Source organism: Typopeltis vanoorti, chromosome 8 (genome assembly GCF_054136105.1).
Source record: "Typopeltis vanoorti isolate ZY-2024b chromosome 8, IOZ_Tvanoo_1.0, whole genome shotgun sequence".
NCBI classification, from domain to species: Eukaryota; Metazoa; Arthropoda; class Arachnida; order Uropygi; family Thelyphonidae; genus Typopeltis; species Typopeltis vanoorti.
In genome coordinates this window covers 32,537,829-32,564,569 of record NC_143556.1, presented here as the reverse complement: position 1 = coordinate 32,564,569, position 26,741 = coordinate 32,537,829, and the positions used below count along the sequence as shown (strand labels likewise).

The 26,741-nt window shown below is 34.7% G+C and overlaps 1 protein-coding gene across 5 annotated transcripts in view; it reads left to right on the top strand.

The window, feature by feature from the left end:
- Positions 1–26,741, top strand: part of LOC150103910 (uncharacterized) — a 589,709-nt gene that overhangs the window by 434,578 nt on the left and 128,390 nt on the right. For all 5 annotated transcript variants that reach the window (XM_090397176.1, XM_090397175.1, XM_090397178.1 and 2 more), the window contains exons 17-18: positions 2,951–3,069; positions 16,402–16,587. In XM_090397176.1, the coding sequence (XP_090253302.1) occupies positions 2,951–3,069; positions 16,402–16,587 (305 nt within the window). The remainder of the gene's footprint in view (positions 1–2,950; positions 3,070–16,401; positions 16,588–26,741) is intronic.

Here is a 26,741-nt window from a genome sequence, read left to right as displayed (position 1 = left end):
AGAAACATATCAAAATCTCATATAGGCTTAAAATTGCCATATATTCATAACATTTTTAAAGCCATAAAACACATATCTTCACTACCAGCAACAAACTAGCATTTACTAAAACATAGAACCACAGTAGTTCAAACCATGTTATTATGCTATATTGAATATCGAAAACATAATGTTGCACTGAATCCACCATTCGTTCCATAAACTCATGCTTAATTGAACGTTATTAAGATTCTGATACCAGCCTACTTACTTTCCAAACGCACACTAGCAACAACAAAAATTCCACCACTGAGATATCTTTATGTGCAGTACAATCCAAACACACCGTTGGAAATTGAGATGGTCACCATTATTGATTTCCAAGAAAACAAAATCAAATTATGCTACTCTGAATCAATAGCAATAAGAACCACTCAGTATGTCATAAACAGGAAAAAAAACCTGTATACTCTCTCCCTTGCCCTTGTAGCAATTAAATAAGATTAACCCCCCCCCCCATGACTCTCAAACTAGTCAAACTTCTTGATACTCTCAGACCAACCTAACTCCTTAATTTGTTGTCTCATTAAACCACATGGTAAGCTTACAGTCAGTTGTCTCCATTCTACATCTGATTCTATTTTAAAATGAAGCAGCCAACACTGTCATGTTGCTGGCTTGCTGTGAATATAACAGGTTTTATGTTTCTTTTGTTCTTTATTTTCAGCGCTTTTAAATTCTTAGTTTGTGTCATTCACTTTTTTGTTATTAGTTTATTCATGCTTTTAGCTATCTGATAAGTATTTCTATGTGCAGATTATTGGTTCTTCATCTTCAACATGTTCTAATTACATACAATTTTAACCTGATCATGTACTGGCCCAAGTACTGTGTTATCCTTACTTTCAAAAAATGCTCATAGGTATGTTAATTTAATAACCCTTCTTTAATATACTCCCATTCATTTAGTATCTTTATAACTTAGTTGGGGGGGGGACACTCCATGTAATGGAGTGTCCCCCAAAATGGCTTTTTTTTGTTTTGTTTATTATCAAATATAAGAGCATCATGATTTATCAGAATTTTAAGTATCAGTGTATTTTTCCCCCACCTATTGTAAAATCTTGTATAGACAGAAATTTTAAAATAAATTCTTTCTATACTGATTTTACTTAGAAATTAAAATTAGATTGATATCTAACTGTTTTTTTTTAATTGTAACTAAATATCTGACTGCTGAATTACTGTACAACAACTAAGAACAAAGAAAATTATGTATAAATGAATTGTAATAGTAGAATGTTTAAGACAAAGAACAAAGATAATTGTGTATAAAAGAGTTGTATTAATAGATTGTTTAGACAAAGAAATATCCCAGACAGATTAAAATAAGACCTAAGGTCTTATTTTATTCCGTCACTAAAGATAACTACTATGAAGGTCAAGATTGTACGGGATTTCCAGCCTTAATGCAGCGATCTAGAAAGGTGGCAGGTGCAGACCCATGTGAATACCCAAGGGAATGAAAGGGTAGCAAAATCCAAGGTCAATGGAGCAGCTTAAAAGGGGGAGACATCGAAAGCAAAAAGGTCGTTGTTCATCACGTAGCAGGTCACTCAGCAGTTTGTTTTTGTCGGGGAAGGTCGGTTGTAGGTAGCCAGTGGGCCACTAAAAGAGGAGAGGCTGTTATCGATGGTCATCACTAGTTAAGCATGCTTTCGCCCGAGTTTCTGGTCCAGCTCCCAGTTCGTGGATAACCTGTCAATTCTAGGTCAAGGGATCCTTCTAGCCACCAGTAGAAGTGCCCCATCGATGTCGAAAAAAGGTGCTCGTAAGTTAAAAGAAATATCAGAATGAAATAGATGGTAACAATCTCAAGGATCTACTGATATGGACTAGATGATTTAAAACCAAGTAAGGTCTTCTATATGTGATTAACTTAAGACAAGAATTATAGTAGAGATTGCTCTAGTGCATTTGTTTGTTAGTATTAATTCAGGACTGAAGGCTATTAGCTAAATATTGAGAATTTACCTGCTTAGTTGTGAGATAAGATAGTATTTTACCCAATGTTTAAACTTGCCTATTGTATAGCATTGTAGGTCATTTCTAATATATGAATTAAGTGTAGGCACAATTATTGCCATAGTCTGTGTACGTAGTGAAAATTTGTTGAACTAGGTTGATTAGTGTAAGCTCCTAGCTAAAGTTAATGAGAAGTATAGAGTAAGAAATATTTTGTGTGCTTAATATTAACCTTTAATGTAACTTGATTAGTATGAATAAACTGTTTTCTTTGTCAGATAATTTGCCTGATTCCTGCATACCAATGCACTGCTCATAAAAATTGAACCTATGTGACTTAAGGGGATAGTTTACCACGACTGTAGAATAGAGTTTTACATTGCTTGATAGAGTGTTGAGAGTTAGAAGTATTTCCATGCTAAACGAAGTGTTTTTTCTTTGAAAAGATATTTAAATCTTATCTGCAATTTCTGATGGCACAGTTGAAATAAAAATAAATTTTCAGAAATCATTATTGAAAAAATACGCTTGATGTTATAACAAAGGAATTCGACTCTAACCTGAGGCAAATTCCCAAGTTATTAAATTACATGCACATGAATAATATAGTTACAACCTTGAGAAAGGGGGGGGGGTCAAAAAGTTATTATATTAAAAGAAAGAGGATTAACTGTAAGTGAAAAAATCAAGCAACAACTGATTAGAACACAGCGTTACGACAAGAAGTTAATAAGTATACTTGAACAAGTAACGGATAAATATTGAATAGACATTTAGAATCAAGTTTACATAAAAATTGAATAAGAAATAAAGCAAATAAATAAAAATCATTTATTTTTACACTATGTATAACCATAAGAATATAAATTGGCTCTGATATTTTTTTTTAATGTTATAAAGAATCTAGCCACTACTTTGTAGTTAAGAAATTTTTTTTTTTTTGTAGGTTCAAAAAGGAGCTGCTAAATTTTCCAGAGAAGTTAGAGAAAGTGACTAGGTTATCAAAATCTTTACAGACAGAACTAATAGCAAATCAGCAAAATCTAAGACAAAGAACAGCAGCCAGTAAGTAATCTGTGGCAAATCTAGACTATCTATCTCGATTTGAAAGAAGTAAATAAATTTATTTTTTGCAATATATAGATCAGTACTGGCTACTGGAAATTAACTTGTACATAATCAAATTCCCTAGAAAAGGCTGTTTATTGAATCCCACAATTCTTTAAACATTAGTTTGCTTTGTTATTTGATTTTGCTATAAGTGCAAGCTGACCCATCAGAACTGTTGCCATCGGGAGTACATAACATCCTGAGATAGAAAAGTCAGCTGGAGTAATTGATGTGCTCAAATATTGAGGTATAAATGTTTTATGCTTTCAGAATGTTGAATTTCAGACAAGTGGTGCAAAGTCTTCATAGTACTATCCTTCTATAACAAGGGAAATAAAACTGAATATGAGAATTACAGAGAAATTTATCTGCTAAGTGTCATTCCAAGTAAGATTTATGCAAGCATACTTGAGAAGAGGCTAAGAAAAATTGTCTAAGAGAAGCTTGAAGAAGAAAAAGCTGGGTTCAGGATTTGTCAGCATCAGGTATTCACTTAAGATGGATAGATGAGAAATTATGGGATTTTTTCTTTGAAAAAATCCTATAATTTCTCATGTATTTAAGATTTAAGGATCTGTATTTAAGTTTTGTAGATCTGGAAAAGGCATATTACATAGTGCCAAGAGAAAAGCTATCATATATTTTGATACTGATAATGTTAAGCCATATTTGATATATGATTTGATACTGATAGTCTATATCTGAATTATAACTGGTAATTAATTTACGGAATTAACAACGCATATGAAGTATTTAATTAAAGATAACTTTAATGAATCACTTCTATATTTCGGCAATGTCACATTGCCATCTTCAGGAACATAAAAGTAGTAAGACTTATACGTTGGTTAGACATAACTGGTATTCTATATTTCGGCAATGTGACATTGCCGAAATATAGAAGTGATTCATTAAAGTTATCTTTAATTAAATACTTCATATGCGTTGTTAATTCCGTAAATTAATTACCAGTTATGTCTAACCAACGTATAAGTCTTACTACTAGAATCTGAATTATAAGTCAGCAGTTAGAATTGAAGGAGGTATAGGAAGATCGTTTGATGTGAAATCTAGGGTTCATTATCTGTGGATCGCATGTGAAGGAAAGTGACATTATGCCTTATATCAAAATTGGAAAAGTTAATCTCAGCTTTTTTAATGTATGCAGATGATGCTATACTCTTAAATGCAACAGGTCTGCAGGATTGCTCAAATAAACTGAATAACTGCTGCAACAAACTTGATATGAAATAAATATCATGGAAAATGATGGAAAGGATCATGCTAAGATTGCAAATACAACACAAAAAATAATTGCAATGATGAAACGAATGTTCACACGTAAAGATGAAGATGTCATTTTGCCTCTTTACAAGGCCTTAATGACTTCACTTGGACTATTGTGCACGGGTCTGGTCTCCTGGTTTCCATTATGATTCTGATATATTGGAGAGAATGCAAAGGAAAGTGTTAAAAATGATATCAGGATTGTGGAATACTGATTATGAAGACAGATTGTGAATTTGTAGACACTAGCAAAGAGGAGTGATATGATTGCTCTGAAAGGGTCATATAGGATTTCATTTTCTTGTCCTTTCCCCACCTTACATAAATTGAAAAATTTATGGAAGGTGGGGAAAGGACAAGTTGACATCCTACAATGAATGCTAAAATGAATGCCATTAAGAGGAGTGGTGAGATTTAGATTTTTCTTTCATAGAGTGGTGATGATTGGAATGGATTGCCATCGGATGTTGTCTGCGCAAGCAATGTGAATGAATTCAAGAACAAGTGTGATGGCTGGTGCGTGTAGTATGTGGCCTCTCTCTCGATGAGTCCCTGACTTCCTGGAGGTCTCTCTTAAAAAAAATAATAATAAAAATATGCAGGATCATTGGAGACATCGGCTTTATCCTGAATGGGAAACCTATAGAATAAGTATTTCACTATTGGGACCTAAGTTTTAGTGGATGACAAATTATATTATATTATTATTCGACACCTCCAGGGAGTCCAAAGAATCATCGAGGGAGAATGTGCAAACACCATCGAACGATTGTACCCCTTCTAACTACTAACCGTGCTCAAACTTGCTTAACTTTTTGCGAGCCATTAGTAGCAGAGGCTCTACCAATCGACCAACCTTCACTGGCAAATTGGCATTAGAATTAGCAAGCTGGTGTGGTATGGAGTCAGCTGAATAAAGTTATATATAATAAAAGAGAAGTTTGTCAAAACACCAAAGTAGCTATATGCAAGAAAGTTTGCAAACCATTTTCAAGGGTGGTGCAAAGACAATTATAGTACATCTAGATTAAATATTATGCCAACTGGAATGTTCCCACTTAAAGAAAGCCTGCTGTTTTTGTCAGTAAAATGGGGTGAACAGAATATCAGCTGCTGAAATAAACTCAATACCATCAGAATTAAAGATAATTCTGATGGTATTGAGTTTATCAATATGAAATTTACCATCACCATCAATATGAAAAGTACAGAAAAGAATTTGAACTGGCAGATGAATGAATTACTAAAACAAAGGAGAACAAAAACTCATGAGATTCGTCCAAATAACAACTACAAATACTATTCTATATTCAGGCAGTGATCTAGGAAAGGAAGGAAGGAGTAGGCTATAGTATTCACACTACACTACACTTGAGGGCCAATATCTTCTTGATTGACAAGCAGTATCAAGCATTGGCCCACAGAAAGTTCAACTGACAAAAAAAAAGTAGAGGATTTTTTGAGTAATTAGAAAAGGTAGCAGACAAAAAAAAAAAAGTCTATTGCAGATCTAAGCAGCAGAATAGCAAATGCCAAATGAAAATTTTTTAAGAAAATCTGGAGGAAAGAGCAAAGTTTATGGTAAGTACTTGCTGGATTTCTGTTCAGGACATGGATTAGTCATTACTATGCTCCAACATAAAGATCTGACAAATTCTCATTGAGAGAAGACAAGAAATAAAAGTTATATTGGTTAGTAAAAAAGTTATAATGATATCTTCACACTGATTCAGGTCACAAGAGATATTGGGGATTTGAAGCACTAAGTGATCACCATTTAGTTTTAAGCAGGATAAAAATTAATATCATACTGAAAACAGAAACATGTGCCAAAAATTCCTTGACAGAAGAATCAAAGTTGAGCAGCATTACTAGGTGAACCATATACAAATATTATTCCAGAAAAAATGAAAGTGTTTGAAAACGAGAATCAAACTTTGGGGAGTGAGAAGAAAATATTTATTGATTCAGCCATGGGATAAAATTCTGAGTATAAATATTAATAATATAAATGAGATAAAATATTGAGTATAAATGTTTTAAAATGGTTGCAGTGCATAATTCACAAGATTGAATTCCAAATGGTTGGAGTAGAGCTCATAGTACCCATATATAAAAATGAAAATAAAAGATTTATGCAAGCATACCTGAGAAGAGAGGCTAAGAAAATTTGGAGTAGAGACAAATAGGAGTTGTCAAGATCAGATTTTCACTTTAAGACAAATTATTGAAGAATTATGGGAATATTACAAGTATCTGTATTTAAGTGTCGCAGATCTGGAAAAGCACATGATGAGGTATCAAGTAGAAAGCTGTTCAGAAAACTCTACAGTTTTATATAGTGTAAATAGACACTATATTGATCAACATTTAATCTATATTCAAGTTGCTATTCAGCAGTAAGAAATAAAGGAAGTAAGGAAAATGGCTTGAATTAAAAAGCAGGTATACAACAAGGATGCACACTCCTTGTACCGTTAGTCATCATTTATATGGATTATATTATAAAGGACAGTGACATTAAACCTGATATCAAAATATCATGTTAATAAGATGTTCATCTTAACTTAACGTTCTTAACATTGGATATGTGAAGATGTGTCAAGTACAGTCCAATGTGCAGTATATAGCCACTTGTATCCGAATCATCCTCGCTTTTCTGCAATATAGCCTGTTTCCACAAATGGGACTCTGGTGCACCTGGCAAGCATTACCACTAAAAATGCATGTCTTTCCTAGTTGGAAGAAATGCTAGCCAGACTTCTAGGTAGTTGATGTCTCTCATTGCCCTGTCCCTCTTCCTGCATGTAGTGCGAGTGACATGCCAATTACATTGTAGGGGGATCCAGACCATCCTCCACTTGAGGATACAGCAGTAAAATGGTTCCACAGACCAGCTGCTGGTTAGTGCATGGGTCCAAACCGATTAGTAACAAGCCTGGAGGCTTTCTGATCAGCTAGTTCCAAATCTTGGAGGCAGACCAAGTACAGTGGATGCAGGGGGGAACTGTCGAGGTCATGTGAATAGGATATGAGTTCCCTTTGTGTGGGTGGTACATTTGCATTTCACCTATCATTACATACCCTCATTCTTTATTATCTCTTCCTTTCCACATACAATGGATTTTTATATTGATCCCATACTTGAGAGGTTGAAAGACTTATAAGGAGATTAATGCCATGTCTTGGGTATAGGTGAGGAGTCAGAAATTTATTGAAATATTTTTGAAGCACTGCAGGTTGCAGTTGTTTGGATACAGTAGGCTGTTCTAGAGATAGATGGCATAAAAGAGCAAGAAGAGAAGAAATTTCATGGGTTTTCAGTTTTACAGTAAAGAGGTGCTAGTCAGCCTGCTCTTGATTAACACGTGCAACAGAAGGTGAAAGAATGGTGATTGTTAGTTCAGTGGAGCAATCACAATTGAAGTATCTGTAGAATAGACAGCCAAAACAACTTGGGAATCCAGCACTTCTTTGTGTAGTGAACCATTGGAGCAATGCTTCAACTTCTTGCACTTTCTAATTTTTTTTTTTTTTCCCAAGAGGAGGGGTAATCTCTGAGCCAAATTGCTCTCCTCTGGACAACATCAAGAATTTTTAATGGTATTTTAGGTGCTCCACCTCAAACATTTGAGCAGTGTTTTAAGAATGGCTAGATTTGATATTTGTATACGGTTGAACTTTGTTGTAACGAGCACAGAAATAACAAGATCACAGCTGTAATGAGTAAAAATTTATAATGATTTTAATTTTCACATATGCCCATAAATTGCCCATTTTTATAATGAGCATACTACGCAGATAATTTTGGTAAGTATGCAAACATTGTTAGCTGCTCCGGTAGGTCTTGGCATAGACAAAAATGAAAGGAGTGACTTAGCTTTTATGATCACCTGCATCAGATTTTGGGATGTTTTAAAACCTAATCTTGTCCTTCGGGACCATTCCCTCACTGTTTAACTCCCTAGTTTCTAGCCTCTGGTCCTCCTCCTCCCTCACTTTAACCAAACACTGCCATGACTGTAAAATCAGTTAAAAACAAATCCTTATGTCAGAAACATGTCTACTGAAAAAAAAGTCTCTCAGTTCATGAAAAAGGTGAAATTATTCATGGGGTGAAAAATCTTGAAGCATGTAAAAAAGTTTTCTTTGTCCTCTTCAACAGTATTATCAATACTAGAAAACAACATAGCTGAAACTTCTGTCGTACTTTGGCCAAACAGGCAGGACAGCGAATATCAGAATTTCTGAACACAAGGACTATATCCAGTTTCACAAGTACAGCCATTCTGGTCTTGCAGACCATGCTCTGGATACACGCTGCAGAATACGGTGGAAGAAAGCTACAGTAATACACCGTAGCAAATACAAATTCGAAAGACTATTTATGGAATCAGCCTCAGCCCTAAGAAACTCTCCAAACCTCAACAAATTTGGTTGTATGCGACTGCCCAAAATTTGGGAGGCATACATCAGCAGACCTTCAGCCCAACAGCCAAGAACACCTACTTAGCCTGCTAGAGGGCACCATCAATCAGGACTTCCAGGAGAACGATAGCTTCATATCTTCATTCTCGGTTACTGTGTTGTAGTGCCTGCGTGCACGTGCCTTTTTGTAAGTTCCTTTTGAAAATGGCAACGTGACGTTGCTGAAATATCGGAAATATTTATTAAAGTATAATTTAATTTATATTCGGATCTACGTTGTTCAATTCCCTAAGTGATTTAGAAATGCATAACCAACTTATAAGCCTGTCTACGAGAATCAACATAGCTGAAACAAACAAACAAAAAAATAATTAGAAAGTGCAAGCTTACAAAAGTTGAAGCATTGCTTTAGTGGTTCACTACACAAAGAAGTGCTGGATTCTTGATAGACAATCCAATTTTGAAGGATCAAGAGGAAAAATTTGCTAAACAAATTATACGGGACAATTTTTTTATACAACAGCAGTTGACTGGAGAACTGAAATTGTATTTATTATTAATTGGTATTGTTTTTGATTTTGGAGAAATAAACTCGTTTAGTATTAAGTGTATGGTTTTAAAATTATGGACAAATAAATTGTGTTTAATCTTAAGTATATTGTAGTTTATACACACATATTTATAAAATAATATCTAGGTATGTAATTTTATTAATTTTTCTCTATCTAGTACTTCTTTTGATTTTTGAATCTATTTTTATCAAATTATTGAAAATTCAGAAAAAAAAAATGGGATCAGCTTTAACTCATCACTGATATAGTGAATAATAGTTATAAGAAACATTTGTCTGCCCCTGGTGCTCATTATTAACCAAATTCATCTGTATAGTTAAAAGTTGATAGGGCATAAAATAGCATCTTGAGTAAAAGAGAATGCCTCATTTTTTGGATGTTAAGGAAGCTACTGATGCCATGTGTTTGTGCCAGGAGAGACTGGATGTGAATGTTAATCCAAGGAGAGAGATCTGATCTTGTCTGGAGATTTGTGTATTACTGAGGGGTAAGGGAATGTGAACTGAAATTTCTTTTGTGAGAGAAGGGGCAAGACTGAGTTTTGGTATCATTGAATGTGACAAAGGATAGTACATAGATCACTGTTTAAGGCACTAGTTGATCATAGCTGGGGGATATCGGAGTATTCATGTATTCATGTGATAAGGAAGAATGATGAGTACTGTCATCTGCAAAGCTGTGGATAGAATTAGTGGTGATTGAGATTAAGTCATTTATGTAAATGAGAAAAAAGGTAGATGATAGGACATAGCCCTGAGATACTCCTGCATTGGCTGTGAAGGTCAAAGAGAGGAAGTTATCGACCATAACATGTAGTGAACAACTGGAGAAGAATCTAGCAACCCAATTACAGAGGGTGGCAGGTAGACCAAAGGATGGTGGTTTAGCAAGCTTCAATGTTAGACGTGACCAAAAGCAACAGAAGAGTTTCTCTGAACCTTGCCATTCCACATGTCTAGTAGTAGGTGGATCTTGAATGGCAGAAGCCATGCAGGTGGTTCCTGATTAATTGATGAGCCTCTAGGTAGTGGAGAGATTGTCTATTAATGACATTTTTCATTATTTTGGGGAGGACTGAGATGATAGCAGTTGTTCAGTAGTTTGATGATAGACTTCTCTCTCTCTTATTATTTTATTTTATTTATTTTTTTTTTTTTTTCAATGGATGCATGATTGTCTCCACACATTGGGATAAGTACCAGCTATGTATAATATATATTGATTAAAAAGATGATAAAGGATGGATGTTAGCTCTGAAGCACAATGTTTGAGAACAAATGGAGTGACCATGAGGACCAGGAGACTTTTAAGTGCCCAAGGATTACAACTCAAAGAAGCATGATTTTACTCATCAAAAAATATCTCCCACAAAAAACAATTTAAAAGAATCATTAAAAAAAACGCAACAAAAATGCAACCAAAATCAACAAACTAAAAAAAATCAAACACTCGCATTAATTGTGACCAAAAATATTTTTATCTGTATCCACTTAACCGAAATTTGTGACTTAAAGAGTAACATAATATGCACTATCTACAGTCATCTAAACCAGAATTACTGTTTCTAACAGAACCCCAGTTGACAACCCCAACAACAACCACCACTGTCCACTTCAACTGCTCAAATACACAAGGGCAGCACTTGTGCATTCATCAGACCCAACAATTAGAGATTGCAAAACATTGAATCCTCCCTGTTCGATATGCTTTCGCTCAAAACCTTACCAAACACCTGTCACTTTCATTTGCTGTCTGTATTGTTCCCCAAACTCCAATAATCTCTTAGAAATAGTTGAAGAGGTCAAAGAGATCATTGGCGTTTGGGGAATATCCTAATAGTGAGGACATTTTTTGGGGTATTTCTATGTCTGCAATGGAAATTGGCTTCTCCAGTTTTACTGACCTAATTTTTTTGATTTTGGCAGGCAGGAAGGAATCTTAGGTATCAACCATTAGCAATGACCTATTACAGATCATCAATCTCCTTGCCAGAATACCTGACAGTCCCCTTCTGATTCTGCCAATACACTCTGTCTCTTCTTAACAAGCCTCCCTTCCAAATATTCTGTGGATGTCAGTTCTCTTCTTGGTAACTCGCTCTTACCTTCACACAACATTTCTCAGTCTCATGTCCTTTGGCACTGCAGAGATGCCAAATGGGATAATCTCTATATCTTCTACCCCTCCTCTCCCATGGTCTGACTACTGCTTCAGTTTTCTCGATCCAAACACTGCTCAGATCAGAAAACAGTAAGCATCCTCACAGGAATGAAAGCCTAGATCCCTCGTTTCACCAAAAATCCTTGGTCACCATCCAAACCTTGTTCTCAAAAAAGTATGCCAACACAGTACAAGAAAAAAAAAAAAAAATGCAGCATACCATGAGTGGCTCAGAACTCCAGCTCTGCCTATATTGCAGCTTGCAAAGCTATAAAAGAAGCATCAATGAATGCAAATCAGATTTGAAAGGGCCAAATGCTGCAAACTTGCCTCCTGTCCCAATTCCAATGTCAAGTATGCCTTCTGGTTCCCTTGCCAAGATCATTAGGTGTAACTTCTGTTCACTCATGATTCCTCCACTCTCACAGCTATATGTTAGCCACTCCACCCAATCACTCTTCTCTTTCAGTTTCTGCACTTATGACTATGGCACCTCCCCCCTCCTTTACCAAGAACTATTCATTCCATGTCACCAATAAATAGTCTTGCACCAGAAAGAAATTCAAAGAATTCTTAATAACCTGAACACGAAGAAGGCATGTGATCCTGATAGTATCCTTCCTCTTGTGTTAAAACCTTGTTCCCCAGAACCAACACCTCTTGTATTGCCTTTTTAATAGTGAAATAACGACAGAAAATAATGACGCCTTCGAGTAATATTTGCATTGATGAAACTTTAGTTCCTTTCCTTTTCATTAGTACATCACGAATTTGGCATAAAACTATTCAAATTGTGTATTGAAGATGGATATACATATGATTTCAAGATATACTGCTGCACAGAAAAGACCAATACTACTAATAGTGTATTGTAGATAATTATTATACCAGTATTGAATTAGCGCACAAACCTTTGAATAGACAAACACACCTTGTAGGCACTTTGAAAAAAAATCGAAAGGGAATTCCACAGGATGTTATCCAGAATAAATTGAAAAAGGGTGAAATAATTAGTAAAGAAAGTGACACAGGGGTGGTGGTAATAAAATGTTGCGATAAACGTGAAGTGCTTATGTTATCAACAAAACACACAAACAAAATGAAATCCCTTACAGCAAGAAATGGTAATGAAGTGCAAAAGCCGGTAGCTATTATGGACTATAACAAAAGCAAAAGTTTTATTGATCTATCCGATCAGGTAAAAGCCTATCCTTCTTGTCTCGAAGAAGTGTGAAATGGTACTGAAAACTCGCAGTTGAAATTCTTTTAGGTTCTGCTATAGTGAACGCTTTTATAGTATATAAGCGAGTTACTGATAAAAACATTAGCATCACAGAATTTAGAGAAAAAATCGCAAAAGAGTTATTAGGAATTACACCATAGGAAAATAATGTCACTTCGACTTCAGACAAGGAAAAACATATTTTAGAAGAGGTTGGTACCAGTAATAGGAGAAGATGTACATCTTGCTACAAAAAGTTAACTGAAGAACATAATAGAAAATAATCAACATCTAAGGCAACACTAACACAGTGGAAATGGGTTCAGTGCAAAAAATTTTACTTTGTTCGCTGTTTTACTGTTGTGCATAACTGTAGTTTGTAATTGTTTAGTAATAATTTCACCTAATTATTTTTTTCATATCTATTTGTCTATTTAACATATTTTTGTTTATTAGTTTTTCAATTTTTTAGAAGAAAAATTTATGATTTGACACGTTTCTAATGACACATATTATAAATAAATATTTAGCACCATTGTTATTGTTTTATTCAACATTAGAAAATGGCCTAAATCAGGTAAAAATAAAACCCCTATAATAGGCCACCTGTTGTACATGTAATTGAAATTCTACTGCGCTAACTATATAAACCTGTTTACCAGGCCCCACATTTCCATCACCCATAAGCATTTCATTTAGATATGAATCACGGGTGAACTACGCGGCCTGAAAGAAAAATCTTTATGCAAATCAAATATGATTCATGCAATGCATTGAAAAAATGTAGTGTGAATCGTATTTGATTCATATGGAGGTCAACGTGTTAAAATCTTTAAATCTTTCTTCAAATTCTTGTTGTAATAATACTATTTTTCTTGCATATTCTTGAGATTTTTCATTTGAAATAATTGGGCAGGATTTAAGATATAGGAAATGTACGAAATTTTTTGATTCCAGTTGTGTTTCCCATAATTGCAATTTAGCTTTAAAAGCTTTAATACAAGCATACATGTCAGTGATAAGTTTATTCTTTCCTTGCAGCTCTTTATTGAGAATATTTAAATGGCCGGTTAAGTCAACAAGAAAAGCTAAAGCTGTTATCCATGTATCATTACGTAGCTCGTCAGTGGTTTTATTTTTTTGTGTCATGAAAATTTTGATTTCATTTATTAATCAAAAAACCTTTTAATATAGCTCCTCGACTTAACCACCTCACCTCGTTATAATAAATCATTTCTCCATACTCACTTTCAATTTCTTCAAGCAATGCAACAAATTCTCGATGATTCGGAGCTCGTCCACGGATAAAGTTTACTGTTTTAGTTACTGTTTCCTTAACATTATCCATCTGCAAACTTTTAGCACAAAGTGCTTCTTGATGAATAATGCAATGTATAGTGCAAAATTTATTCAGAAATTTTTCTTCTTTCACTATATTTCTTAATTTTACTGCTACTCCGTTTTTTTTACCAACCATAGCAGCTGCACCATCACTTGCAAATCCAACCATTTTATCCCAACTTAATTTATATTTATCTATTACAGTTTTTATTTCAGAAAAAATATCCTGTGCACTAGTTTTTCCTTTCATAGGAATTATTTCCAGTAATTCCTCAGTTACTTCAAATTCATCAGTAACACCTTGTACGAAAACGGCAAGTTGTGCTATATCTGTGATGTCAGTACTCTCATCAACTGCTATTGAGAATGCTGCAAAATCTATACTTTTTTCTTTTAACTGACATCATAAATCACTAGCGATTTCATTAATACATTCTGCTACCGTGTTGACTGACAAACTAATATTTTTAAATAATTGTTGTTTGTCAGGACAAAGAAGTTCAGCAGACTTAATCAAACAGTCTTTAAGGAATTTGCCATTTAGTAAATGGTTTTGATCGTTTTGCAATAATGTGCACGAGAGCAAAACTTGCGTGAACTGTTGCTTCACTGGATTTATTTGCTTCAGCAAAAACATTTTATTGTCATTGTAAGCCAAATATCAGAAACTGTAACTTTTCTTTCCTCAATTTGCCTTCTAACATTTCAAATTTTTCTTCATGGTTCGTTTCGTAATGGCAACATAAATTGTATTCTTTTGGAACTGATATTCCCTTATTACAAATAAAAGATACAATTTTATTGCGCACAATACCACAAAAGTACATAATTTCCCATTATCTTGAAAATCACGTCCTTCTTCATCCACTTTTCTTTTACTCTTTGTTAAAGACATGGCTTGCAGTTTAATCTCTTAATTAAAATCACTATTATAATTTTATTTACAACTTTAATTCAACAAGATGAATTTTTGTATAAAAGCAACACTCAAAAGTTATGCACAATTCTAAACGATAGGTATTGATATAATGTGGATTTAACAACAAGCACAAATAAACAGGTTTTATATGCTGTACGTTAGTTTGTCTCCATCTATATTGCAATATGAACTGCACAGCTGTGCATCGGAAACACCAGAATACTGGAGTGCCACCAACTGTCGGCTGGCAAACTAAATTTACTGATTGTAAATCGTAGATATGGACTGAGCTTATGCGCACATAAGCTCAGTCCATATCTCTATGTCTCTAAAACTATAAGCACCATATTTACAACAAATACATAATTGAAATGTATTCGTGGGCCGTGTGAAATTGCTTTGGGGGCCAGATGCAGGCCGCCAGTTTGAGACCACTGCTGTACACCCCTTCAGGGTACATGTCAGGAATTTAATAATGAAAAACAGGAGGGAGGAGGTAAATCTGAATGTGAGAATTTCAGAGCAATTTCTCTATGAAGTGTTCCAGGTAAGATTTATGCAAGCATACTTGAAAGGAGGCTAAGAAAATTTGTGAAAGAGAAGCTGGGAGATTTGGATCTACTTCCTCAATGGTTATCCAATCCATACAAACAAACATCCATGCCTAGTTGGGATTTGAACCTGCAACCTCTTGGCTGGAGAGCAGATATGTTAACCACTTGGCCAACCAGGCCGGCAGTAGTTTGAATACATCTGAAAAAATAACATTTATGGATATACCAACTGCTAAGTTTGACAGAATAGGACTCCCCATTGCAATCCCCCTGTTGGTCTATTTTGTATGAATTGAAAAATCAGAGAATTGGATAACTTCAGGAGGAAACTTCTGTTTTGTAATTTCAGACATTCTTGTAAAGAATATTAATGAACATGAAATAAATATTAAACATAGTAACATCAAAGCTTACATATACATTATATACATTACAAAACATATGTATACATTACATTATAAAACATCTTCATTAACAGATAATTTCATTCTGTTAATGAAGATGTTTTACTTGAGAAGTAATGCTTTCTGCCAACTACCAAATAATGTCATCCTGACCAAAACACATTTTGATAAAATACTTTAAAAATCAATCTTAAGCCAATCAGTTTTGATCTGTTGTAACTTTCTAGTGGCTGAAAATAATTAAAAAATATGGAAGAAAATGACTGAATTCTTCATCCATTTTTTAATGTAAAATTTATTCTTGTATTAGTTAATTTGCATGTTTTTTGTTTTCAAAAATATCTGTTTTATTATTTGCTTATTATCATTATAGAAAAATAAAAAAATCTCTTTATTTTAGCTTTGCAAAATGAGCTCTTCAAAAGAGAAAACAATGTCATGCATGAGTTGAGCAGTCAAATGAAGCAATTAAGATATGATCTTGATAAGCTTCAAAAGGCAAACAGCTATCTCATTTATAAATTGCAGCTAATGTTTGGACCAAAACTGTGCGACTCCAAAGATCACAGAGAACAAGTTATAAAAGGTAAAACAAAGAAAATGCATTTTTATTATATCAGTAGTTTAAAAAAATACAGTATGTTTTTCGATTGCAGTTTCTAATTACTTTTCAGAAGTTATTCCTAGAGATTAGACTTGATAATTTCTTTTGGATCAAAACATGGAAATAAGTTTTGATTTCACAAAGCACATGAAGTTACATAACAATAGGCTTCTTGTATATGAGGCAGATGACTTCACATCAGACTCCCCCCCTAGTACTTCATAATGCACCACATTCTTCCTTTTGAATTAATTAAATTAAGGGGATATTAGATCCCACATTGTTTTAAAACCGAATAAGAAACTCAAAGATTGGATTCAGAGAGTTTCATGCCGAATATAGTATAAAAAAACTATAAAAGTATTGGCGAATACTAGCGTGAGCTGAATGCAAGTAGTCCTAGAATGTAGTACAAACATGGGCAACTCGTTGCAAAGGTGGAGAAAGTTCTGATCACTATTCCTTGGTATTTTCCATAATGTAAAAACACATTTCCTAGGAAATGTATGCTGTAATTACATTATGGTAGGGAAACCCAGAAACGGTTTCAGCCTTTATTGAGGCTTCATCAGTGAGTAGCTAGACCAAATTATTAATACCAAAGGGTATAGCGAAAAGAACTTATATACTTTGCTATATGAGTTGTCCAAAAAGGTGCACCCATTAAGTTGCTTCAGTATAAAGAAACATTGGGAGCTCAACTCATGAAGATAATGAGAACCAAATCAATAGTCGAAATCATGTTTACATATGTAAAAAGTTGCTTATTGTGATGTTACTTCATGCTTTCATGTCTGGATAAAACAAAAATATAATTTCTCATTAAGTATAATTTTCATTGTTGGCAAGTGTAAAAATTTCCTACAAAAAGTCTAATCTATCTAGTCCACGAGAATCTACCTGTTTATATATGTATCAAGAGTGTATATAATGAATTTAAAGAAACTGGTACTGTTTAGAAATATGAATATACAGGATCACCAAAAATTTTTCAAGAAACTCTTGAATACATTCATGAGTCATTGCTAAGTCTGAAGAAGCCAGCTATTTGTGCATGTTGGTTGGAGTTAGCCATTCCTCTATTGACAGTGCTTCAAAAAATGGTTGTATTATATGTTTCAGATCATTCATCAGGTCACAGAAGCAGTCTCATTTTTAATTCACTAATATTATGCATGAAAAGATAAATTTAATGCAAACCCTTATATTCAGATGAAGCAGCATTTTAAAAATGTAAACAGCCACACCTGTTATATATCTAGACCCTCAAAGATACCCCCACCAAAGTCAGCATTGTTAGATGGGAAAGACACTTTTGCACTGTAGCAACAGTGTACTGCAAACTTTGAGTGCAATTTCCATCATAGGCGATTGGTTAGAAGAGCAATTTCCTTGCCACCTTGCTGTCACAATGCTACACTTTTAGCATTTTGACATTTTTCTATGGGATTATGTAAAGAATAGTGTGTGTGTATACCTTAAAAGTGACTCTACTACAAGGGTTGCTGTGCATACATTTACTCTGGAAATGTTGGAATGCATCTGCCATCATGAGTTAAGTTAGTTGGATGCATGCTAGGCTACACATGGTGCTCAGATTAAATTTGTACATCCTCCCCCCCCCCCCCAAAAAATTACACTTCAATCTGTCATTCACAATATTTTCTTACTATTATGTCCTAGTTTTGTTCTAATAAGTATTTGCTTTTTAATATACTGGTATTCTTTTGCAGAAAACCTGTATATTGCAATTTCAAGTATTCTGTTGTCATTATTTTGTATGTCTCAGTGTCCTCTGTCAGGATTTCTGAATGTTGTTACAGTGACTTGTAACAACATTTAGTAGCTAAGTGGCACATCTACTGAAATTTACACATGGATACCTGCTTTTAATGCCCAGTGGACATAATCCCATGTTTATATCACAGTATTGCCTTTGTATGTGTCTGTGAATTCTGTTAGTCATTTTCCATTTATTCCAGTATTTTGGAATAATGTGTTTAAATATTTATTTCTTGAATGACATGATTATTTATTTTCATTAAAAATTTTTTAATAAAAATTTACTTAAATTGCAATTACAAGATAATTAAAAGCGAACAGTTATTTTCTATCTGGAAATAATTCAAAACAATCTAACAGATAAGCTTAGGTGTTGACGGTTATTCATCACCTAAGTTTTTAACGGTATTAACAACACCAAACAGTGTGTAAAACTAGCTAAACAAAAGTCATGGGAGGACTTTGGCAAGAATATAGAAAATAAATATCAAGAAGGTAGCAAAATATTCTGGAGGTTGTTGAAGAAGCTTAGAAATGGAGGAAAGAGTGCTGTAAAAGGAATTAGAGATGATAAAGGTGAAATGAAAACAGGAGAAAAAGATATCCTTGAAGTATGGAGTAATTACTTTGAAAAACTGCTAAATGAAACAAGCAGTGATGACAGCACAGTGATAAAAAACACTGACCAGGCATGCAGTCAGGAATACATATCCATACTTGAAGTAGAAAAAGCCATCAAAGGCTTGAAATGTGGAAAGGCAGCAGGAGTAGATGATATTCGACCAGAAATGCTGAAGTATGGTGGTATAAGAGTCTTACAGTGGCTGCACTGCATAGTTCAGAAAGCCTGGACAGAGGGACGAATTCCCGATGATTGGAGTAGAGCTCTCATAGTACCCATATATAAAAATGGAAATAAAACTGAATGTGAGAATTACAGAGGTATTTCCCTACTGAGTGTTCCTGGCAAGATCTATGCAAGTATACTTGAGAAACGGTTGAGAAGAATTGTGGAAGAAAAGCTTGGTGAAAAACAAGCTGGATTCATGCCAAATAGAGGCTGTCAGGATCAGATCTTCACTTTACGACAAATAGTCGAGAAAGCATGGGAATATAACAAAGATCTGTATTTAAGTTTTGTCGATTTGGAAAAGGCATATGACAAGGTGCCAAGAGAGAAGCTATTCAATACGCTGCAGTTATATGGTGTCAATGGGGCATTATATCAAGCAATATTTAGTCTTTATTTGAGTTGTGAGTCAGCAGTTAGAATTGAAGGAAGTACAGGAAGATGGTTTAATGTTAAATCTGGTGTGAGACAAGGATGTACATCATCCCCTCTGTTATTCATTATCTATATGGATCACATTATGAAGGAATGTGGTATTAAACCTGATATCAAAATTGGAGATGTTAATGTCAGCTCTTTGCTTTATGCGGATGATGTTATACTTCTAAATAAATCCGCTACAAGTCTGCAAGATTCTCTGACTAAATTGAATAGCTGTTGTAATAGATATGGTATGAAGGTCAGCAATAAAAAGACAAAGACAATGAAAATAGGCAGAATCATTGAAAATGTCAACTGTGTTGTGAATGGAGAACCTGTGGAACAAGTAAAACATTTCAGCTACTTAGGCACAATTTTTACTGAAGATGGTAAACTAAATATAGAAATAGACAACAGAATCAGCAAAGCTGGTATCGTGGGAAGTCAATTGAATAAATTCATATGGAATAAGAAAGAAATTAGTCGGAACACTAAATTAGCTGTATACAAGACTGTGTTCAAACCAATTTTAACTTATGGATCTGAGAGCTGGGTCAGAAGTAAAACACTTGACCAAAGACTAGAGACCGCAGATATGAGAGTCCTGAGAAAGATTATAGGCGTGAACAGATAGCATCAATGGCAATATCATATTAAAAATGAGGATATTAGGAAAGAACTTGACATTGTCAGCATCCAGGAATGCGTTAGCAGAGCTAATCTCAGATGGTATGGTCACTTAAATAGAATAGGAGAGGAAAGATTAGCAAAACAAGTGTTCTCTGCCATGTTGGCAGGAAAACGACCCAGAGGAAGACCAAGGTATAGGTGGATTGATACGGTACAAAGTGCCTTAGACGATAGAAATATAAGATCTGATAATGTTGGAGTCTTGACAAGTAACAGACTGATTTGGAGGAAAATTGTAGATAGGAAGTTAGTAATGATGTAATTTTTTCATGTAGTACTGTCATATCCTGTACACCCCTTGAGGGTACATGGCAGGAATTTGATGATGATGATGAACAATTTAATCAAATGATGTTTATTAACTGCTTATATTTTACTGAATTTCAAATCAGCATCATCAGAGCACAACACACTTGTATGCATGACAGTAAGTAAAACAATAAGATTGCAGTGTACAAAAGATCTAAAGTCCGATTTATGGTGCCCTCTAATGTTGAAAAAAAAAAAAAGATAATTATTACAACTATGTGGGAGTTGCTCTTAGGATGACAGTCTCCCAAATTTTTGGTAAATTAATGCCAGGTTAGGAGAATTCTTCAAAGCCATTGCTGACTCAAAAAATAATCTTTCAGATCTGTAACAACTTCTAAATAGCACATTCGTTTTCTTCCATCTAATCCTGTGTGAAGGAGTGTCCAAAGCGTGATCCTGACTTGCCATAGTAATAGTAGCAAATGTATTTTTTTATGTTCTTCCAGGCGGATGTTAACTGATCTTCCTGTTTGTCTATAGTAGGCCAAGTCACAGGGAACTTCAGGAAGCTAAAGGGTGAAGTTTATCCTTAGTGGAAGTAATGGAGAAGTCATATCATCATATACCAGTTGCCGAAAGGTGTCAGCACCTTATTATTAAAATTCTCTGGATTAGAGATAGTTTTTTCACTTGGCTATGCTACCAATTATATATTTGGTTTAATCCTTTATCCAAGTGTAAGCAAACAAAGTTTGCATCTGAAGTATTTTCAGGACTGGGGCAACTCGTGTTAAAGGTGGTATAAGTTCTGATCACTTGCCTTAGTATTTCATAAGGCAAAACAATCTCCTTGCGGACATGTATAATACTATGCATTATAGGTCTGGCTCCCACTTACAAGAGCTCAATAAAGGTCGAAACTGGTCTGGGTAGTGACCCTTCCCTTAATGCATAGCATTATATATGTCCGCATGGAGATGTGCTTTGCATTATGGGATAGTAAGGCAAGTGATCAAAACTGATACCACCTTTGCCCCGGTCCTGAAAATACTTCAGGCTCAAACTTTGTTTGCTTACACTTGGATAAAGGATTAAACTAAATATATTGGTAGCATAGCCAAGTGAAAAAACTTCCATTGAGTTTTATTCTTGTTACAAAGATATAACCTTCCTATTTGGAGAAAATGCCAAATTGGATGATAATCCCTTTATATTAGGAATAGCAGTAGTTAACCTTTATACCTCAGTGAAGTGCTATCTGGAGAACTGAACTGGCCATACCATGTTTGGTCTTCAGAGAGAAGATTCTAGTTTCAATCATCCCTTTCTTTTTTCATGCAATATTTGTGATACTTTTAAGACAAGCCAGACATACTGTGGAGACCTCAAGCCACCCTCCTCAATTCAAGGATACAACAGTAAAGTGATTTCTCGAGTCAGCTGCCAGAAATTGCAAGGAGATTTGGGTACTAACACTATGAGCCACATGTCTAAGAGTCCGTCTCTTCTCATTCCATGTCTGCACTCTATTTTCCTTTTTTAAATGTAAATGCCATACCCATATATACTACAAAGGTATTGTAGTATATATCACATATATATACTACAATATCTTTGTAGTATATATGTAACATGTGTGCAGCAAGGGTTAGATAAACTGCTAACCTTGCGCTTGAGTCCAAACATAGAACTTTTATAAGACACTCCAGGCCTCTAGTAAGTAAGGTGGTCATCTCACACCAGACAACAAAAATTGTAGGCTGTCTGTATTTCACTATTCTCTAAATTATGGAAAGAAAATGCAATCATCGTGTACATGTGTGAGAGAGATGATTTGCTGCTGAATTGATCAGAATTTCTGCTGATTCAGGAATTGAGAAAGTTATGTGACATCTTGAGACTGATCTTGGAGAAAGAAGGTGATACCTAATGATTGGCCCAAGGGGATTATTGTTCCAGTATATAAAGGAGGCTCCTGAAGGGAGTGTAGTAACTGTAGAGGAATAACATTATTGTGTCACTGTGTATTATGAAAGGATAATGGCAACAAGAATATGTTGGGGATTCTTCTTGGTGGTGTGAACCTGTCATTGAGTAGAACTACTGTTGAGTTAAATGATCCTTTGAGTTACTCGTTGTTGGGTGATCTGAGGGATCACACAAGTTTTTGGAGAGGTATCCTCTGCACTTAAACATACCTCAATAAAGGTCAAAACCGGTCTTGGTAGTGACCCTTCCCACAATGCATAGCATTATACATACCCATAAGGATATGTGCTTTGCATTATGGGATACTAAGGCAAGTGATGTGAAGTCATCAGCTTCTCTATACAAGTTGCCCCAGTCCTGAAAATACTTCAGATGCAAACTTTGGTTGCTTACACTTGGATAAAGGATTAAACCAAGTATATAATGTCTTGGTATCTTTAATTTAGTCACCAGGCATTAAACATGGAAGGACAAATTAACTTTGGTACTATGGGGCATATGATAAAACTAGGTGTTGTGTACTCACATTCTCTCAAAAACAAAATTTAAATTATCTGCCTCTATTCTGGCAATATAATCAGAAAGCGTGGGTAACAGCCATCTTGTTTACGGAATGGTTCCAGCAATGCTTCATCCCAGAAGTGATGTTAATACTATCTGTATTATCTACTGATAATAGACAATGCAGCCATCCCGAATCTGTTGCTATGAAAATGTCAAATTTGTATTTTTACATCCAGATACAACCTCATTGCTTCAGCCTCGTGACTAAGGCATCATTTGGTTTGTCATGACTACATACACCCACCTGGTATTCGATCACTTTTGATCAGCAATTGATGCGGACCCTAATCTGGACATAACACAGTGCTTGAAATTATTCACTATTGCTGATGCAATAACATTAACCAAAGCTGCAATTGATGAATTAAAACCAGAAATTGTAAATGCTTGCTGGAAGAACATTTAGGAGTGAAGTCATGAATTATTTTTAAAGGCTTCCCAGGATCAATGGAGAAGTTAGGAAAATCATTCATGCAGTAAGACAAGTTGGTGGAGAAGGATTTGCGAACATGCTTGATGAAGAAGTGGAAGAACATATTGAAGACCATCGAAAAGTGTTAAAAAATGAGGAATTGGAAGAATTATTGAGTCATTTACAGAAGAAACTGAAGAAGAACTAGCAATGTGGACATTACTGAAATTTGTTGAAGTGTTTCAAATTGCATAGATTAAAGGACAAAATTATGGAATACGATCCTTGGATGGAATGCAGCATCAAAGACACCCATATGATCACTGAAGGATTACAACTTCTGCAGCAATACTTTGTTGAATTAAAAAGAAAGAGACAGCAACTTTCCATTACAACATTCTTCCAAAAGTTTTTGGCAAAAAAAACCCTTCAACTATCAAGGATTTCCAACCATCGACATCGTCATGGCTCAATGATTCTCCTTCTGACAATATGTCAGAAGGAGAATCATTGAGATTATTGTCAGAAGGTCAATAGTAGCCTATATCAATAGGTCCATATCATTGAGATTATTGCCAGAAGGTCAATAGTAGCCTATTACACTTTATCATAAGTATGTATGTATTAGAAACCTACTTAATGCTTATGATGGGGTGAATAATCTTATCTACATTGACTGCTATGTCAGTAAATTGCATATGTTCTTCTGACCAGTTTGCCTGTTTTGCAAGATGAAAAACTTGAGTTTCTGGGAGGAAAAACCCTACCACCTCCATATAAAGCTGGCTAACTCACCTTCACTCAAAAAGCACGATAAAGGCTTTTCATCTAGATGAGATTCAAACCTAGGTATTTCCAGCTGAAGGACATTGTTGATACCAGTGGAGCTGCAGTCTTTACTATATGTCAGTTATATTTTTAACGATGATCTCATCCAAGTTAGTATTGTAGATGGACAGAAAGTTGATGACAAAGGATAAACTTAACTGGATTAAAACTTGCAGATTGTATTCTTTAAGAAATACATAACAAGGAAAACTGTTCTAAAAGAGTACTTGAAGGAATAAATAAAGAATGTTTTGAATTCCACCCACTGAAAGTTGTAAACCTATAGTACATTATTATTATCATTATTACATGACAATTCCAAGGAGTCCAAAGACTCATCGAGGGAGGGCACCTACTCTACAACTCTGTCTCCACCACTCAGTCTGCCAACTACACCAATGCAATCTGCTGTCCACCACCACTAGTATTTTCACAGACAATCACAAACATCCATGCATGTATGAATTTTTCCAGAAGTAATACCTACAATATATTTCTAGTCATTTAATGAGCAGTAGGCAGCATTCCACAGAGGAATGCTGATTATTAGAATCTTCCTTATTAGAAACAAACACCAAGCTCACACTAACATCAACAGCTGTCATAAGGCACTTTTTTTTTTATAGAGTTAAAGTAATTTTTTTTTCAGAAAATATATCAGGAAATTTTTCAGGAAATATATCAAGTTATTTGATATATTTCCAGTATATCAAATAACTTGTGATGAGATATCACAAAGATAGTGTATATGAAAGAAGTATTCACCCACAGTATTCAACTATGAGATAATTCGATTCTTGTTCCTTAACTAAAAAAAAAAAAAAGTTTGTAGCTAGGATGACAAAGTGAAAAAAAAATAACAGGACTTCTATATTTTTGAAGAGAAAATACTAAAAACATTTTAGCAGCAGTGGAAGTTGATAATCAGATTATGGTGGCTGCATGCTGACAGGGCAACATTAGTGCCACTCCATTTCTAATGAGATGCTCATTCTTCCTGTGCAGAGTAGCAGCTTTCAAACAGTGTATAACCATGAACATTCTGGAAGTATTTTTTTTTTTTTTTTTTGTAACTAAAAGAAAGTGTTTGTTGTTACAGTAACATTGAAAATACAAGCAAACTATTGACATCAGTGGCAAGTTTACACATGAAGCTAAGGGCAGCCAACCTGTTAAGAATTAAACATAAATGATTTGCATATCATTCTGCTTACAAGAATAACATCTTTAATTTAATATATAGATATTTTTAATTATGACACACAATTTAAAAAAAATGAAAATACAACATAAAAACATAAAAATCCAAAAGAAAAAAAAGAAAACTTTTTACAATCATTCTTCTATACAAAGTGTAAATAAAAAGTGAAAACAATACAGTCGACTCTTATAGACTAGTGGAAACCAAGTAGTTTGCATAGTGAATTTCCATAAGTATAGTATTATACCTATGAGACTATAATAAATTTAGTTTAATCCTTTATCCAAGTGTGAGCAAACAAAGTTTGCAGCTGAAAGTATCTTGAGGACTGGGGTAAGGTAGTACAACACCGGACAACTTGTTGCAAAGGTTGAGCAATCTAACATCACTCCTATCTTAGTATCTTCCATAATGCAAAATACATCTCCTTGCGGATATGTATAATATTATGCATTACGGGAAAGGCCACTACGCAGACTAGTTTTGACCTTTATTGAGGTCTCTTCAATCCCATAATGCATAATATTATACATATCCGCAAGGAGATGTGTTTTGCATTATGGGAGATACTGAGATAGGAGTGATGATAGCTTGCTCCACCTTTGCAACGAGTTTCCCGGTGTTGTACTACCTTATCCCAGTCCTGAAGATACTTTCAGGTGCAACCTTTGTTTGCTAGCACTTGGATAAAGGATTAAACTAAATTTATTATAGTCTAACTAAGTGAAAAATAAACTTTCAACATCTTTCTCTAAATCCAGAGTAATTTAATAAAAAAAGGTGGCACACCCTTTGGCAACTCCTATAGGTAGAGATGACCTTGCTAATGCTTCTGCCTAGTATCTCCAACTCTGGGCCTGGCTCCCACTGAAGAGACCTCAATAAAGGTCGAAACTAGTCTGGATAGTGGCCCTTCCCTTAATGCATAACATTAGACATATTCGCAAGGAGATGTGTTTTGCATTATGGGAGATACTGAGATAGGAGTGTTAGTAGCTTGCTCCACCTTTGCAAGGAGTTACCTGGTGTTGCACCACCTTACCCCAGTCCTGAAGATACTTTCAGGTGCAAACTTTGTTTGCTTACACTTGGATAAAGGATTAAACTAAATTTATTATATATTCTAACCAAGTGAAAAATAAACTTTC